Source organism: Sus scrofa, chromosome 5, assembly GCF_054392235.1.
Source record: "Sus scrofa isolate SSC_HxYL_T2T_F1_AM1 chromosome 5, Sscrofa_HxYL_maternal_Yorkshire_Landrace_v2.0, whole genome shotgun sequence".
NCBI classification, from domain to species: domain Eukaryota; kingdom Metazoa; phylum Chordata; class Mammalia; order Artiodactyla; family Suidae; genus Sus; species Sus scrofa.
The window spans coordinates 97575138-97590580 of record NC_139387.1 but is presented as its reverse complement, the minus strand read 5'-3'; the positions used below and the strand labels follow the sequence as shown (position 1 = coordinate 97590580).

The 15443-nt window shown below is 41.6% G+C and overlaps 1 protein-coding gene and 1 pseudogene across 1 annotated transcript in view; both read left to right on the top strand.

Moving 5' to 3' along the window:
• The window catches only part of PLEKHG7 (pleckstrin homology and RhoGEF domain containing G7), an 84981-nt gene that overhangs the window by 28588 nt on the left and 40950 nt on the right, over positions 1-15443 (top strand). Inside the window, 10 exon segments of the mRNA XM_085024909.1 lie at positions 2286-2406; positions 2858-3003; positions 5851-5895; positions 7863-7922; positions 7924-7962; positions 8719-8776; positions 8779-8864; positions 11969-12035; positions 12038-12068; positions 12922-13018. Coding sequence (XP_084881035.1) covers positions 2286-2406; positions 2858-3003; positions 5851-5895; positions 7863-7922; positions 7924-7962; positions 8719-8776; positions 8779-8864; positions 11969-12035; positions 12038-12068; positions 12922-13018 — 750 coding nt within the window.
• LOC146403576 (U6 spliceosomal RNA) lies at positions 12327-12427 on the top strand (annotated as a pseudogene).

Below are 15443 nucleotides of genomic sequence, written 5' to 3'. Positions count from 1 at the left end.
ATTTGCATGTAACAGAACAAAACTAGAATAACCTAAGCAAATAGGTTTCTCTTGTAACGTAACTAGCACCCAGGCTAAGACAGATGTCAGAATCTTGCCAGGCTCCTTTTGTTACCTTTGTAAGATTGCTAGTATACTTTCAGGCAGCAAACCATATTCATGATAAAAACAACAAAAGGTAAAAGGAGGAAGCTAGCCAACTCTGTTCTCTTGGAACATTTTTTCCCTAGAAGCCGTACTCTGCAACTTCCATTTAAATCTCATTGGCCCCATTTGGGTCACATGGCCTCTGTTAGCTGCAAGGGAATTAGAGCAGATCAGTGCATTAACTTAGCACATGGCACCTCAACAAATCATGGTTTTAATAGGAAAAATAGCATGCACATTGGCTGGGAAGCTGTCAGTGTGCAACATGATCCTAAAATTCTCCAGTAAAACAAGAGAGGGAGAGATGGGGGAGAGAGTTAAGGAGGGGAAGCGGGGGTGGGAAGTGGTGTAGGGAGAGAGAGAATAGCAGAGAGAGGGCAATCAAAACATTTTAAACCCCCAGGAAATGCAGTTAATTAAATAAATCTGAGGCTGATTTTATCTAAGTAGTTCCTTTTAAGTTACTTAGATAATCCATGGCCCTAAATCTCATGGGATGAATAGGAGTTAGACAGGTTTGGAGAGGGCAGAGGGAGGGCAGAACATTCCCAGCTAGGTCTCTGATGTGTGAAACATCTTGTGTGGGGAATTACAGTCCATTCCCTGTTTCCAGAGAATAAATTACAAAGTAAAGAGTATCAAAAAGGTAACTGGTCCAGATTATGGAAGACTTGTGTGGATGCTTTAAAAATGTGTTTATCTGAAGCCAAGAGGGGCTAGGTCAGACTTGCATTTTGGATAACTCACATTTGGTGACTGGGGGATGGGGGATGGAATCAAAAGGATAAAGCAGATGAAGATAATAAGAGGCAACTTGTGTTCATACAGATGGAAAATGATGAAGCCCTGGAGTTCCCGTCGTGGCGCAGTGGTTAACGAATCCGACTAGGAACCATGAGGTTGCGGGTTCGGTCCCTGCCCTTGCTCAGTGGGTTAACGATCCGGCGTTACCGTGAACTGTGGTGAAGGTTGCAGACGTGGCTCGGATCCCGAGTTGCTGTGGCTCTGGCATAGGCCGGTGGCTGCAGCTCCGACTGGACCCCTAGCCTGGGAACCTCCATATGCCGCAGGAGTGGCCCAAAGAAATGGCAAAAAGACAAAAAAAAAAAAAAAAGAAAATGATGAAGCCCTGATCTGCTTGGGATGCAGGGCAGTGCACAAATAGGAAGAAATATTTCCTTGAGCATCTTGGAAGTCCTCTTAGAGGAATCTGCCTTTTATGACTAAAAAGTAACTTTCTTTTCTTTTATGCTCAAAGCGTCTATCTGCAGAGTCTCATATCTCTTATAGGAATTTATGGGACAGAGATTTGCAAATTAGAAACTTGACCTACTATTCATAAGTAAAATGATCTGAAAGTGTTTTTTAGTAAAAGCCTGAGAACTTGAAATAGTCCTTAAAATCTAAAGCTAAGAATGGCCTGTGTCAGTGTACTTGTATTCTCATAATCATGTGTTCTCCTCCAATAAGGAGTATCTAGGGAGCTAAGTAAAACTACAGATGCAGAGAGAGGCCCACCTTCAGACCTACTGGATAAAAATCTCAAAGGTGGGACTTGGGGATGGGTAGTATAGTAAATTCCCCAGGGTATTCTAATATACATCAAACTTTGGTCAACATCATGACCAGGACATGACCAATACATTTAACACCAAATGTATTGATAGGAGGGAGGGCATGAGATTCAAGAATATTCAGTTATGAGACAAGATTAAAGTGTAGGCAGAAAGGCCCTCCTCACTCCTGCAGAAGGTCACAAGCTTGGCACTTGGCTACAAAGCATGGCGGACTTACCCTGTAGGCAGGTGGGAAAATGGAAGGATCAGAGGAAGGACTGGTGGGAAGATAAACAGGAGGAGAAGATGGCTTGGCAGTGAACCAAATCATATTATCCAAAAGGATGTTAGACTTAGACTTTGAGCTTTTGAAGCAATTCCATAGCTGTACTTTGTGTTGAAGACAAAAGTCCTCTGTATATAAAGTAAACGATTGATTAAAAGATTATACTGGTCAATAAATAGAAGGTGCATCTCTCATCCTTAGAATAGACTAAAGGAATATCTGAGCAGCTCTGATGGGGAAGCTCTGAACATCCCTACAATGCGATGCTTTCATTTCTTACCCCTTTTGTTCCTTAGAGATCACGGAACAAATACCCAGTGCCTTTGGAGCTGCTCCCCACTGTGTCTTATGTCAACCTTTTTGTTTTTGAATATCCGGCAGACGGGACGTTTCATGAAATGGAGTGGGAGAAAGAAGGTAGATAGGACTGTCTGCTAAGCTTTTCCAACAGCAGTTGTCATTTTTCTCCGTGAAAAGTAAAACTTCTGACTTTGAACAACCAGCCTCAGACATTTAGGGGTGTGGTGGCCATGCCCATGCATCCTATTTCCTCTCAAGCCATGTGCAAAATTCGCAAAGACTTTTGTGTTTGAGAGCTTTCACCTAGTGTCCTCTTGAGTCAGAACACATCTGGTATGTTTGTGTTGACCTTTCCAGGTCATCTTTTTTGCTTTGGATTAGTCAAAATCAAAAACAGTCAATATGACTCAAAAATGTGTTAAGTAAATGTGTGGGGTGTGTGGGTCATCACAGCCTCATACCTGGAGCGGAGCTGCCTCCTAAGAAAGTAGGCACTGAGTAGGCCGCTGATGGCCCAGGTGCCCAGAGGTGGTCTGAGTGCTGACCCTCCCTGCATGTCAGCTGTAAGCTCTCTTTCCATCTCTTGAACACAGGTTCTATGAGCACAGGAGGAGTTCTGGGGTGCTCACCTGACCTGGACTTGTGTTCCCCAGGTACTTTCTGGTGTCAGGTGGAGCTACCGATGTCCTGTGCCACCCATTTTGACTGCTGAATTCAGATCTCATTCCTTCAGTGTACCTCTATTACATGCCTGCTATAGGATGAGTATTATAAATAAGCGGGGGGATTTTAAAAACTATTTAATGGCTATATTAAAAGATGGGCATTGGCAAGTTAGAACAGATATCTCACCAGTTAGGGCAGGCATCAGCCATCACTACTAGAAGCAGCCGAATACCACTCTTAGTATGGCTGGCATTCCACTTACAGAGATGGATGCGGTATGGACCTTCCCTCAAAATGGCCTCTCGTCAAGAAGTGTACCCCACGTCCAGGGCCTGGAACAGTACACCAGTGATGCTGACCATCTCGAAGCAGAATGGTCTCTGGGCTGATGATCAGTGTCCCTATCACTGCTGTAAGGCCAGCCCCACCCCACTCCTGACCTTCAGCCTCAGGCTGGCATCTTCCAACCAGGGAGATACCATGTGGAGGCAGAGGGCTCAGCGACAGCCGATTATTATTAAAGCAGATTCGAGAGGGACCGCCTTAGGGCAAGGTAGGTCTGCATTTTGAACTCAGTTGTGAAAGAAAAGAACAGCTGTGGTGTTCAGGACACATTCTCATGATTCTGGTGGTAGTCCTTGAAAGCTAAAAGGAGACTCCAAGATGATCATCCATCCTGGTAGTTTTTAAACTGGTTTTTCCTTTTTTTACTAAAAAAATTCTTACTTGAAAATCTAGTTTATAAAACAGATCCAGATGGAGTTGAAAAGCTTGTAAATGGAATGGGTCCTAAAAACTCACCTCCAAGGCATCCCCAGGAGCCCAGGAAACCTGTGGCAACACAGGTGGGAAACCACCAGGTTCATTCCTCATTCGTGTATGTGCCATGTGAGACCCAGAAAGGAGACATGACCTAGTCATGGTGCCCTCTGGTTTATGTCAGAGGAATGGGACCTAGACTTCTGGCTCCTGGCCCCTCTTCACCAGCCTGCATCAGTCCCCCCATTGTCCAGGCAGCTGTAGTCTTCTGTGTGTGGAACTCAGAAGCCACTAGGAAATAAAGCATAAATAGCATTTGTATAGCACTTCACACGTTACAGAGCCCTTTCATGTCACCTGTCTATGACACAAAAATCCAGATGTCATCTACTGTCTCATAGGATACAATCCCCCAAATGAACAAACCAAGAGGGATTAAGTGATCTACTCAAGGATAAGCCCCTAGAAGTTAGAGCTAGTTCTAAACACAGTGTAACCTTAAAAGGTTCGTGCATGTTTTGCAGTATTGTGCCGATGCACTAAACTGGTTAACAACTGAAGCAGTACTTCCTGAATCCTGGTCCCAGAACAACAGGTTCAGCATTGCTTGGGAAATTCTGGGTTCCCATGCCAGACCTTCTGAATTAGAAACTCTGGGGTGAGGCCCAGCAGTTTGTTTTTTAGTAAGCTCCCTGGCTGATTTTGATGCCAGCTAAAGTTTGAGAACCACCATGCTAAGAAACAAGGTCGTAAATGCTGCATACCTCCTTTTATCTTTGCTAAGAATGTGTGCCTGGCATTACAGTAGGTACCACGTAATAGAAGATATGCAACATTCTTCACCATATCCCACCATGCCCTCTTCTCCAGGAGTTTAGAATAGAATTCTTATGTCTCCAAATCATGGTCCAATACAGTGCTTCTCAAGCTTTGATGTGTATATAAGTGGTCACCTAGAGATAATGTTGAAATACAGATTCTGCAAAACTGAGTATTTAATGGAGATTGTAGATTCAGTAGAGATGCATTTAAATTATCCTCTGAACACTTGTGAAGCTTTCTCAAAGCACTAAAATTAACCCCAAAGTTAGAAAAGTAGAGGAGAGAAATTTGCTGAGACAAGAGACTGTGGTTATTGCAGTTCAAAGTGGACATAATAATTTACCACCAGGCATTTGAAGGCTAAAAGTGCTGAAGCTGATTTGTCTCTAAGGGAGATTCCACCTAGCCTTCCCTTTCAAAAGATGAATAAAGTGGTCAGAATGAGCAAGATTATCAGTTGGATTCCAGGGTTGCCGTGGGAAAAGTCCCTCAAGCTCGGATAATTGCTTCTGTCAGATGGATGTGTTACCCAAGACTCCCGATGAACTAGGAGAGAGAGACAAGCACCTTTAGGACATCTGTTTTGTATATTGAGTCATCAGAACGTCTCACTTAAACCTAGGAGTGGATTCCTAGGTTTTTCTGGGTAGCATTACAAATTGATGTAAATGCCATAAAAATAAAAAAAATCGATAAACTATTCTAACAATTCCTGATCATCAAAAGAATATGTTATTGAATACTGACTTCCTCCTCAATTGAAAGCAGCTCTTCAGGACAACATGGACGGGGATAGTAGAAACAATAAGTCCCCAGCCTAACGATTGGTGACATGTATTGCTGTCCCCCTATTTCAGGAATTTGCATTCACCTTATCAGGTTGATGCAGTCTCAAGTTTGGTCATTTCCTAGGCTGTTGAAATTGCCTGTGCTGAGATAGTTTTTGGTAGAACAGTGTAAAAATGAGGTCCTTTCGGCCCCAAAGTCTTATGTCTCTGCCTTAAATGAAGCATTAAACATTTTATTGCATTTTATCAGTTTCTGCCTGAGTGATGCGGGAGAGGAGGTTGAACAACAGTAAAGAAACCGGACAGCATCACCTGAAGGTAGCAATAGAACACCAGGCTTTCAGTTGCAAGATCACTTCCTTTATTCATTTGCATAAATATAAATATTCATCCTGTGCATTCTCAAGGAGAATTAATGCAGGACAAATTCTGTTTGGCTCCTTTGGAAAAGCAGTTTTTGTAAAGCACTGCAATGATCTGTCACAAGTTACTCAAAGTACTAATTTATCTTCTTTAATTTCACCCACCAGAATCCAAAAAGCCAAGATGGCCTTTCTCCAGGAGAGGAGTGGTGAGTGTTATTGTCTTTTTTGTTTTAATTAAGCTAGGAAAGTAAGAAATGGCTGAAGAGCCTCTTCATTCTACTTTCTTTTCATGACAGCAGATGGCACGTGAAGTTTAAATTATACCATCACATTTGTAGTAGTGAATATAGAACTTGCCAAATGATGCCACTTTGTGCAGTGATACAGTGCTAATTGCCATTGGTTAATGAGCTCTGCAAAAAAAAAAAAAAAAAAAAAAAAGCAATCCTAATACTGCGATGCCTTTACAGTTCCAAATTTATAACTTGACACAGTGTAGGAAACCGTTCACTCAATGAAAACTTCTGCACAAGTATATGCCCCAGTTTGCAGTCGGTGCTGAGCATGTTGAGAATATTGAAAAATTAATGAGATATTATAGAAAGAGATTCCACAGATACACTTGTATTTCTGGGAAAGGCAGTTGAATTAGTCCCAGTGGTTTTTTTTTTTTTTTTTAATTCTTGGTTCCCTCAGTTACTGAAGAGTTATACATTGAAATCAGTGGTGCCTGATTCTTTCCTGCCTCAGACGGGGGTTGGCCCCAGCACAGCCTTTCCTGAAGGCCTGCTGGTGACAGCCTGAAGGAATGTTCCTCACTCCTGGTTTCTAGAGGAAGGGGAAGGACTGTCTGTGTGTTCTCCCAACAATACCTACACACCACAGCTAGCAGCACCAGTAGGACCTCGTGAGTGGTCACTGCACCTTTTTCTCTTAAATATCTGCCTGCATGGCCTCTGCAGTCAGTTTGCCACCATTTGTTGACATCTACTTTGGAGGTTCTGCGGATATGCACACACTGATATTTTTTAAGTACCGTAGCTAACTTAAAAGCCCTCTGAGTTTTCAGTCTCAGCTGCTCCACTTACTGCTCTGTGACCCTGGCCAAATGAATTAATTTCCATCAGTTTAGGTCTTTCCCTGTAAAAAGTGGGTAGAAGGACCTACTGTATAGCACAGGGTAGTCTGCTCAGTGTTGTGTAATAACCTATATGGGGAAAGAATCTGAAAGGGAACAGGTGTGTTTGTGTTTGTGTGTGTGTGTACATATATAACTGATTTACTTTGCTTCCACCTGAAACCAACACAACTTCCTAAGTAAACTAAAATTTACTTTTCTTAAGAAAAGGCCGATGGTAATAGTCCCACCGTCATAGGATGGTTGTGACAGATAAATCAAACAAGGTATGTGAAGCTTACCCCAGAATTGGGTGTCTGAACAATCAATATTGGCCATGTTATTATTATTTTTTAATTGAAGTATAGTTGATTTACCACCTTGTGCTGATTTCTGGCATACAGCAAAGTGATTCAGGGTTTATATATACAATATAATTATATGTATAATTTTTCATATTCTTTTCCATTATAGCTTAAGATATTGAATATACTTCACTGTGCTATACAGTAAGTCTTTGTTGTTTATCCTATTTTATATATAGTAGTTTGTGTCTTCCGATCCCAAACTCCTAATTTATACCTGCTCCCCTTTCACCTTTGGTAACAGTAAGTTTGTTTCCTTTGCCTGTGAGTCTGTTCCTGCTTTGTAAATAAGTTCATTGTATTATAGTTTAGATTGCACATATAAGTGATACATGATATCTGTCTTTCTCTGTCTGACTTCACTTAGTATAATAATCTCTAGATCCATCTGCATTACTGCAAATGGCGTTATTTCATTCTTCTTTATGGCAGAGTAATACTCCATTGTGTATATGTACCACATCTTTGTTTGGATCACGTATCCTCACCACCATTTCTCCTCCGCAGCTGACATTCTGTGGTCCCGTGGGTCAGACTGTGGCTCAGGAATGGCTCTTCACCCTTTCGTGGCTCATAGACAAGATGTACAGTCTGTTCTCATGCATGTCGAACAGCAAAAGATGCTAAGACTACCAAAGGCGGGTTGTTGAAAGAAATCATGTTTGAAAATCCTGATTCTAACAACTTTAAGCAGGGCAAAGACAAACACAAATACATATCCAATCTGGAAGACTGCCTCTCCTCTCTGAAGACTATAAGACTTCAGGGATCATGAGTTCCACAGCCTGAAGGTATCTCATACCTGTTTTCTGTGTTGCACACCTTCTTATTTTTGTTGGTGTTGGTCATTAAATTGTCAGATTATTGTCTTTTTCATAACAGCAGAGAAGGAGAGAAGTCCAGACTTGGGCAGAATGAGATCTGCGCTCTAAAGCACACTGACACCTCAGGAAAATCATTTTATCCTAAAGAAAGTAATGACTGTGAAAGCACTTTGTAGACCATGAAGCCTTATATGAATGTTAATAGTTGTTACAACTGTTCCCCTCTCTAGGCCTTAATCTCCTCATTTGAAAAATAAGTTGGTTTTGAGAAGACAGTTCCTGAAGTTCTCTTTAAACTTTATAACTCTTACTTCATGATTCTTTAGTAATTAATTTCAACAAGTTTTGCCAGTAGAACCTGGATCAGGCTTCGTAGTTCTGAGTTTGGAGTTCTTTTGGTGGGTTTGGGCAATAAACTGATAAGGAGTCATGAAATCCTCAAGCATAATTCAAAACAACATCCATTTGAATTCCTTTTCATTTTAAACTAGAAACGGCATGTCCCATGCCTCTTCCTGTGTACAGGAGGAATTGATACCCCAAAGCTGTGCGGAGAGAGCTGTGGTTTGGGTAACTCTACCAAGAGGGATGCCTGGGCTTGCAGTGGGAAATCATGACTGGGGGATTACGTGTCACTGCGGTACTGCAAGTCAAAGCAAAGGGTGAACAGGTCAACCCATCGAGGTGGAAATGTTTTGTTCTCTTTTTTTCTCCCACGTACAGGATAAGACCTGGAATGAAGTCATGGAAACACAGCAGAAATTTCCTACTAATCAATTAGACTGAGAAAGTAGCAAGAGGCTGTGTGGGAACGCTTCACGAGTGAGTGCACTTATTTCTTGGACCACTTACTAGTTCTTATGATGATGGTAATGCTGGCTTTAATTTTTGTAGTAGATGGAAAACATTACTTCTTTGAGGACTTGTTTCTTTCTCCAATGCTAAAGATAGAAACTTGGAGGGGCTCCCCTCTTTCAGGGGGTCTTAAGGAAATGTTACTTATTTTTGGTCATCAGCATGGTTGTCTCTTCATTCTTTTCTTAAACGTAGCTTCTCAGGATTGGGTGAGACGTTCTAAGTCACCTAGTTCGGCTCCCCATGTCATGTCTGAATCGCTTCTGTCTGATTCTCACCCTGTGTTCACACACTGCTCCAGTTAGGGAGCTCCCAACCACCGTGAAGGCAGCCATTCCATCTCTGGTCAGCTTCGTCTTTTGCTCCCTCATGAATAGTGCCAGGAAGCTGTTTTATCAGCCTCAAGGCCACAGTCGCAGATTTCCAGGGCAACCATCCACATGTAACAGGGGGTTGAACTATACAGCGTACTCATGATGTCTCTCATGTAAATGGTGACCTCAGGGTTGTGCGGTGCTGTGGCCCTGATCTGGGGAGTCTCTGAGAGAAAACTCCTGCTGGAAGAACCACAGGGCCAGGCATGAAAAGGGAGCAGATGCCATCTAAGACCACAGAGGAGGATGGGTGACATTGCTCCCAAGGTTGCCTCTGCCCATAAGCACTTTTTAATCCTGGCTGATTCTCACCCTCAGACAGGAAAAGGAATTGTGTTGGGAAACATGCGTTAAAGTCTTAGATCTTCCTCTGAAGTGTCATGTGAATGTAGGAAAGTCTCATCTTCCATTTCATAACTCAGAAGTTGGCATGTGGTTTCTATAAAGGTCCAGATAGTAAATATCTTAGGCTTTGCTGGCCATGTGGTCTTTATTGCAACTATGCAGCTCCTCCATTGCAGTGCAGAAGAAGCCATAGATAATTCGCAAAGAAATACATCTGTGGTGGTGCTACAATAAAACCTTATTTACAAAAACAGGTAGCAGACCTGGTTTATCCCACAGGCTGTCATTTGACAATTCTTGTTCTAAGCTATGAAAGGGGGATGATGGCACCATCTCTGGCTGCTGTGTTGTAGTATCTCATCATTGTGATGATCAGATTAGTTTCCTTTGAGATCTACCGCGTGCTATACAAATGTTAGTTCTTTTCTGTAAGTAATATTTATTGTGTGAGCTAAATACTTTACCAGCAAAATATGAACCACAAAGACACTCAGAAAGTTAGAGACCATATCAGTACAGAAAACTAGCTTAAGTAGGATAGGGTCTTACTGACCCATGTGACTGTGAAGTCCAAAGGTAAAAGAGAATTCAAGGTTGGTTTGATGAGGGGGCTCGAGACCTAGGACAGAATTTCTTTGTGTCTCTCCTCCCTGCCTTTCATGATATCAGCTTCATCCTATGGCTAGCTTCTGTTTTAGTCACAGCATAGCTGCAGTCCTAGAGGCCATGGAGAGAGAAAGAAATGGATGGGGAGAGGGAAAAAGAGGGAGAATCCCTTCCTAGCAGCATAGTCAAAGTCTTCATTTTCATTCTGATTGGACTGGCTTAAGCCACAAGCCCACTCCTGAACCAGCTACCCTCATAAGGAAGGAAAGCTCATTGGCTTCAGGCAGTCCCATTCAAGGTATGAGGAGGAGCCAGTACTGTGAGGTGAACACCCAGATGTTAGGGAAGGGGGCAGCACTGCTCTGGGTGGGGACCATCGGGTGTTCACTGCAGGGCACTGACCGCCTGAGCTCTACTACGTCCCTTGACCTAAAAAATAGCACAGAAGTTTCTGTCCCATTATAAGCTACATAAGCTTTTCAGACTGCCATTTTCTGTTTTTAAAAAGGCCAATTTGAGTTTATTTTCAGATGCTTCAGTGTATTTAGAGTATATAATACCTCCCTTTACATAATCAATATGAATTTCCCAAAGTTTCTTATAAATTGGAATTTTGTAAGTCAAAAATATATACACTGAAAGACTCAATATTTTTCTTAAAAGGCAAAAATTTCTATAAAGCAAAGAATCCTATAGCACAAAGATGATTTCTTTTAAATTTTACCAATTTGTCTGAAATAATGATTTCTGTTTCTTATAGTTAAATGTTTTAAATGCTTGGATATTGAAAGATTTCTGGATAACCAATACTGCGTGGATTGGAGGAGGCTCTAAATCGGTGGTTCTCAAAGTGTGGTCCCTGGACCAGCAGCATGAATCACTTGGGAACTTGTTAGAAATGCATATTCTCAGACCCCATCAGAGACCTTCTGAATCAGAAAGGCCTGGGGAAGGACCCACTCATCTTTGGTTTAACAAGACCTCTAGATGATCTGATGCAAATTTAAGGACCATTCCCTGCATTAAGTAATAAGGAAATGAGAATTGGAGAACAATGGCAGTCTCAAGTCCAGTCTTTTCACACCTATAATTCTTGAAATAATTGGTCTCTTTGAATGCTTCACCACATTTATACAAAGTATTCCTGTTTCAGTAAATTGATCTCTTAATAAAATGAGGGGCAGGTTATCTGTGAGCATTGTAATTCGTAACTTAGATTAATTCTTTCTTAACTTGCTGTGGTTTCCTTTGTAGGAGAGCATCAAATCAAGTAATAATAACCTAAAAGCTCCCTTAATGTTTTCATTAATATTTAATGCCTTTATCTAAATCTGAACATTTTAGCACTTACTAGAAATTAACTGATGGGTCCTCTATTTTTAACTTTCTGAAAGGAAAGAATATTTGGGTCTTTTGCAGAGGAAGGAATACAATAGAACTCAATGTGAATGTCTTAGTCTCAAGTAAGTGGTGTTGGCAAGAAGAGACGCTTGGGAGGGTTCTTTGGCCCTGGGAGGCGAGAAAGCCCGTTTGAACAGATTCTGTTGAACGGGAATGTTGTTAGGGCTCACACAGCAACGGCAACTTCATGCAGAAGAAAGAGCACATTTCCCATACGTTCTCTGGAGCCCAAATGTCATCATTTGTATTTAGCACAATTCTTAACCATTGAAGAAACTGGTCTCTGAATTGTTTTGGAAAATTATTCTCAGGAGATTGATGTTTAATGTTCTTACAAAGGGCAAGTATCAAAATTGAAAAACAGAAAGTAATGTGCATTTAGTTTTTTAAAGATCTTCGTGAATACATTGAAGTGTCTACAAACTCATGAAGATCTCCTGGATGTGGATTTACGGAGGTTTCTGCAAACCCAGAGGAGTTAAGTGAGACAAAGTAGGAAGGTTCCATTCGCCATGTTTTAAAATTCACCAGAGGACTCTGAAAATTCATGCTTCATCTGTTCTTATTCCGTATTGGAATATGATTTCCTCCATGTTCCATCTCTCTTATAGCCTTATGGTCAGGAGTTTTAGGTTAATAAAGAGGAAATCTGAACATTCATTGACATCTTTGCAATAGATTGCAGTCATTCGTTAGCTTTCAGTAACATTTCCAAAAAGATTTCCCTGGCTGTTTAAGAAGGTAAGCATAGTGCTCACTAAAGCACATGTATTAAAATTGAAACGATACAGAAATTAGCATGGTTCCTGCACAAGGATGATGTGCAAATCTGGGAAATGTTCCATCTTTTTTTTTTTTTTTTTGGGAATACAAGCTCTAGAACACCTTCTAGAATATATTCAGGAACCCATCTTGTTCACTACTGTTTCCAGAGGACCTTAAACAGTGCCCAGTGCCTGGGAGGACTCAGTAAGTAATGTTGAATACATGAATTTCCTCAGTAAAAATGTTGAATACAGAAAAAGACACAACAAACCATATTCTTGAGATCTTTATCATCTTCATAAATGTCTATTCTCAAACGAATGTTTTCTCACATATGTTATGAACAAACAATATCTTTCCTCTAAAAAGAGAAGAGAGATACCAACTAAAATTTATAAGAAAAACTTATAAAGAAATATATATGGGAGAGTGGAGGAAAATAAATCTTTGAATTTTGCCAGGAGATAAATTTGAAATGGAAAACATCTGTTAAGAATGACATTGGAAGCTCATCAAATTTTTATTTCTTATCCCTGAAGTGTGCCTACTCTTTTTTTCTCTCTCTCTGGCCCTAGACAAGCTTTGGTTTTGTGAACTGTCTTTTCGACATTATCAAGGACTTTATCTACCCTTCCGAGACTTCACCATCCTTGGATTTCATTTCCATGCTCACAAAGGTAAAAGCCTTTTTGGAGATCTCAGCTTCATGTAATAAATTCTCCATCTCTCGGCATAGTCGTTAATAGCTGCTTGGTTGTTGTTGTCCTTCTGGGGAAAGCTCCACCAGCACCTCCCACAAAACCATCCCCTTCTCCACCAATCAGCATTTTCAAAAATGACTTGCAGACTCTATTTTTCCATTGTCACCTCTCCTGTGTGGGTTTTGTTAACACACACACACGAAAGTCTGTATGCATGGAAAAGCCATTTCCAGGTCTGGTTTTCAAATGACTTCATTTTAAAACAATATTCACGGCAGTAGTTTTTGTAGGCTAATTAATGGTTCAGTTGTTCTACCAGAAGTGCTGGGCTCTCTCCAAAAGGAACAAAATAAACCTTCACCTCGGTCAGCACCCTTATTAATAAAACTTCTGTGTATGAAAGAAGGAGAAAAGACAGACTTGTAACCCTGGTGTGATAAATGTTTTTTCTTTTCCTGAGGAGGCATTTGAACCACCTCCCTAACTTTGAGCTTTTTAATCTAGTCGCACTCTATTCTCATTTAGCAAGATTTAAATTGTTACAGTCTACTTTAAAAAACAAGTTGAGATTTATTGAGCACTTAACTAAATACTTACGTGGGGGCTGATACCCTGTACATCATGTGCAAAATTAGACTCGCCCCTTGCTTTGAGGTAGTTTTCCATCTAGTGGGGGAGAAATTAATCTAGTAATGACACTAATGATTATATGGTCAAATAGAGATCATGCTGGGGAAAAAAAAAGAACATAGATATTCTGAAGGGAAACTTCTGGGTTGGGGCAAATGGTGAGGTTACAGATAGGAAATTCTTCCTGGGGCAGTGATGCTTGAGGTGAGATATGAACAAGGAGGAATATTTAATAAGGCAAAACAAGCAGAAAATTAGGCATCAAGTGGGGAGGTCCTTTAGTAAACTTTGAAAGCAGATTAGAATAACTTTGAAACATAAAAGAATATAACATTGGAAATTAACAAACTCTCAAGATCTCTCAATTCCTTTAGAGTCAGAAATTATTTTTAATTTAGTTTTTAGTTAGCAGTCTGGAGAAGCATCAGCTTCTCATCAAAACACATAAGTTATCTTGGTCTGCTCAGGCTGCTAGAGCCAAGTGCCATAGACGGGGTAGGTTGTCAGCAACAGAAATCAGTTTCTCAGTTTTGGAGGGTGGAAATCTGAGATCAGGGTGAGGGTCCTGTTTGGGGCACAGACTTCTCATCGTATCCTTCACATGGCCAAGGGGCTGGAGAGCTCTCTAGAGCCCCTTTCATAAGGGCATTAATCTCCTTCATGAGGACTCCACTGTTAAAATCTAACCACCTCCCAAAGGGCCTACCTCCTAGTAGCATCACACTGGGGGTTAGGATTCAACATAAGAATTTGAGGGGGACACAAGTACTCCAAATGTAGCGTAAATTCACTTACTGCCTCCCAAAACATAGTCTCTTTACTCAAGTCTATGCTGTAACCCACATATGAATGCTTCCTTTTTTTTTTTTTTTTTTTTTTTTTTTTTGTCTTTTATCTTTTGTTGTTGTTGTTGTTGTTGCTATCTCTTGGGCCGCTTCCGCGGCATATGGAGGTTCCCAGGCTAGGGGTTGAATTGGAACTGTAGCCACCGGCCTACGCCAGAGCCACAGCAACGCGGGATCCGAGCCGCGTCTGCAACCTACACCACAGCTCACAGCAGCGCCGGATCGTTAACCCACTGAGCAAGGGCAGGGACCGAACCCGCAACCTCATGGTTCCTAGTCGGATTCGTTAACCACTGCGCCACGACGGGAACTCCATGAATGCTTCCTATTACAGATGTGCAAAGATAGGCTATAAAAGTTTTTCCTAAATTTAAAAGGCTTTTATCACTCAGGTTAAATTCACTTCTATTACAGAAACAAGCTGCACATCTCAGTGGCTTGGTCCGTATCTCACTTATGCTCGGCCCCTACTTTGTCATTGTCCTCCCTCCGGGACCTGTGCTGATGGGGGAGCAGCCACCACCTGAATGTCACCAGTCACCGGGTCAAAGACAGAAGTGACTGGGACCGAACCCTTGCTGCCTCTTCAGGTTTCCAGCATTTCTTTTGGCATTTCATCAGCCTGTGGTCACATGGCCAAGCTTCCCCTCAGGGGTGATGAAGTATATCCCTTCCCAGGACAGGGGACAGATGAGCAGTGATGGCCTACGCAGTGTCTCACAGGAAGCTCACCAGGAGAACATGGGGACGTTTGTTATCCACACGTGAGCCATCTGAGAAGGAAACGGGCTTGGGGAATTTAAATCATTTGGCCAAGGCCGCATAGCTGATGGCTTGTGGATCTGGATTTCTTTTTCTTTCTTTGTCTTTTTTTGCCTTTTGAGGGCCACTCCCGCGGCATATGGAGGTTCCCAGGCTAGGGGTCG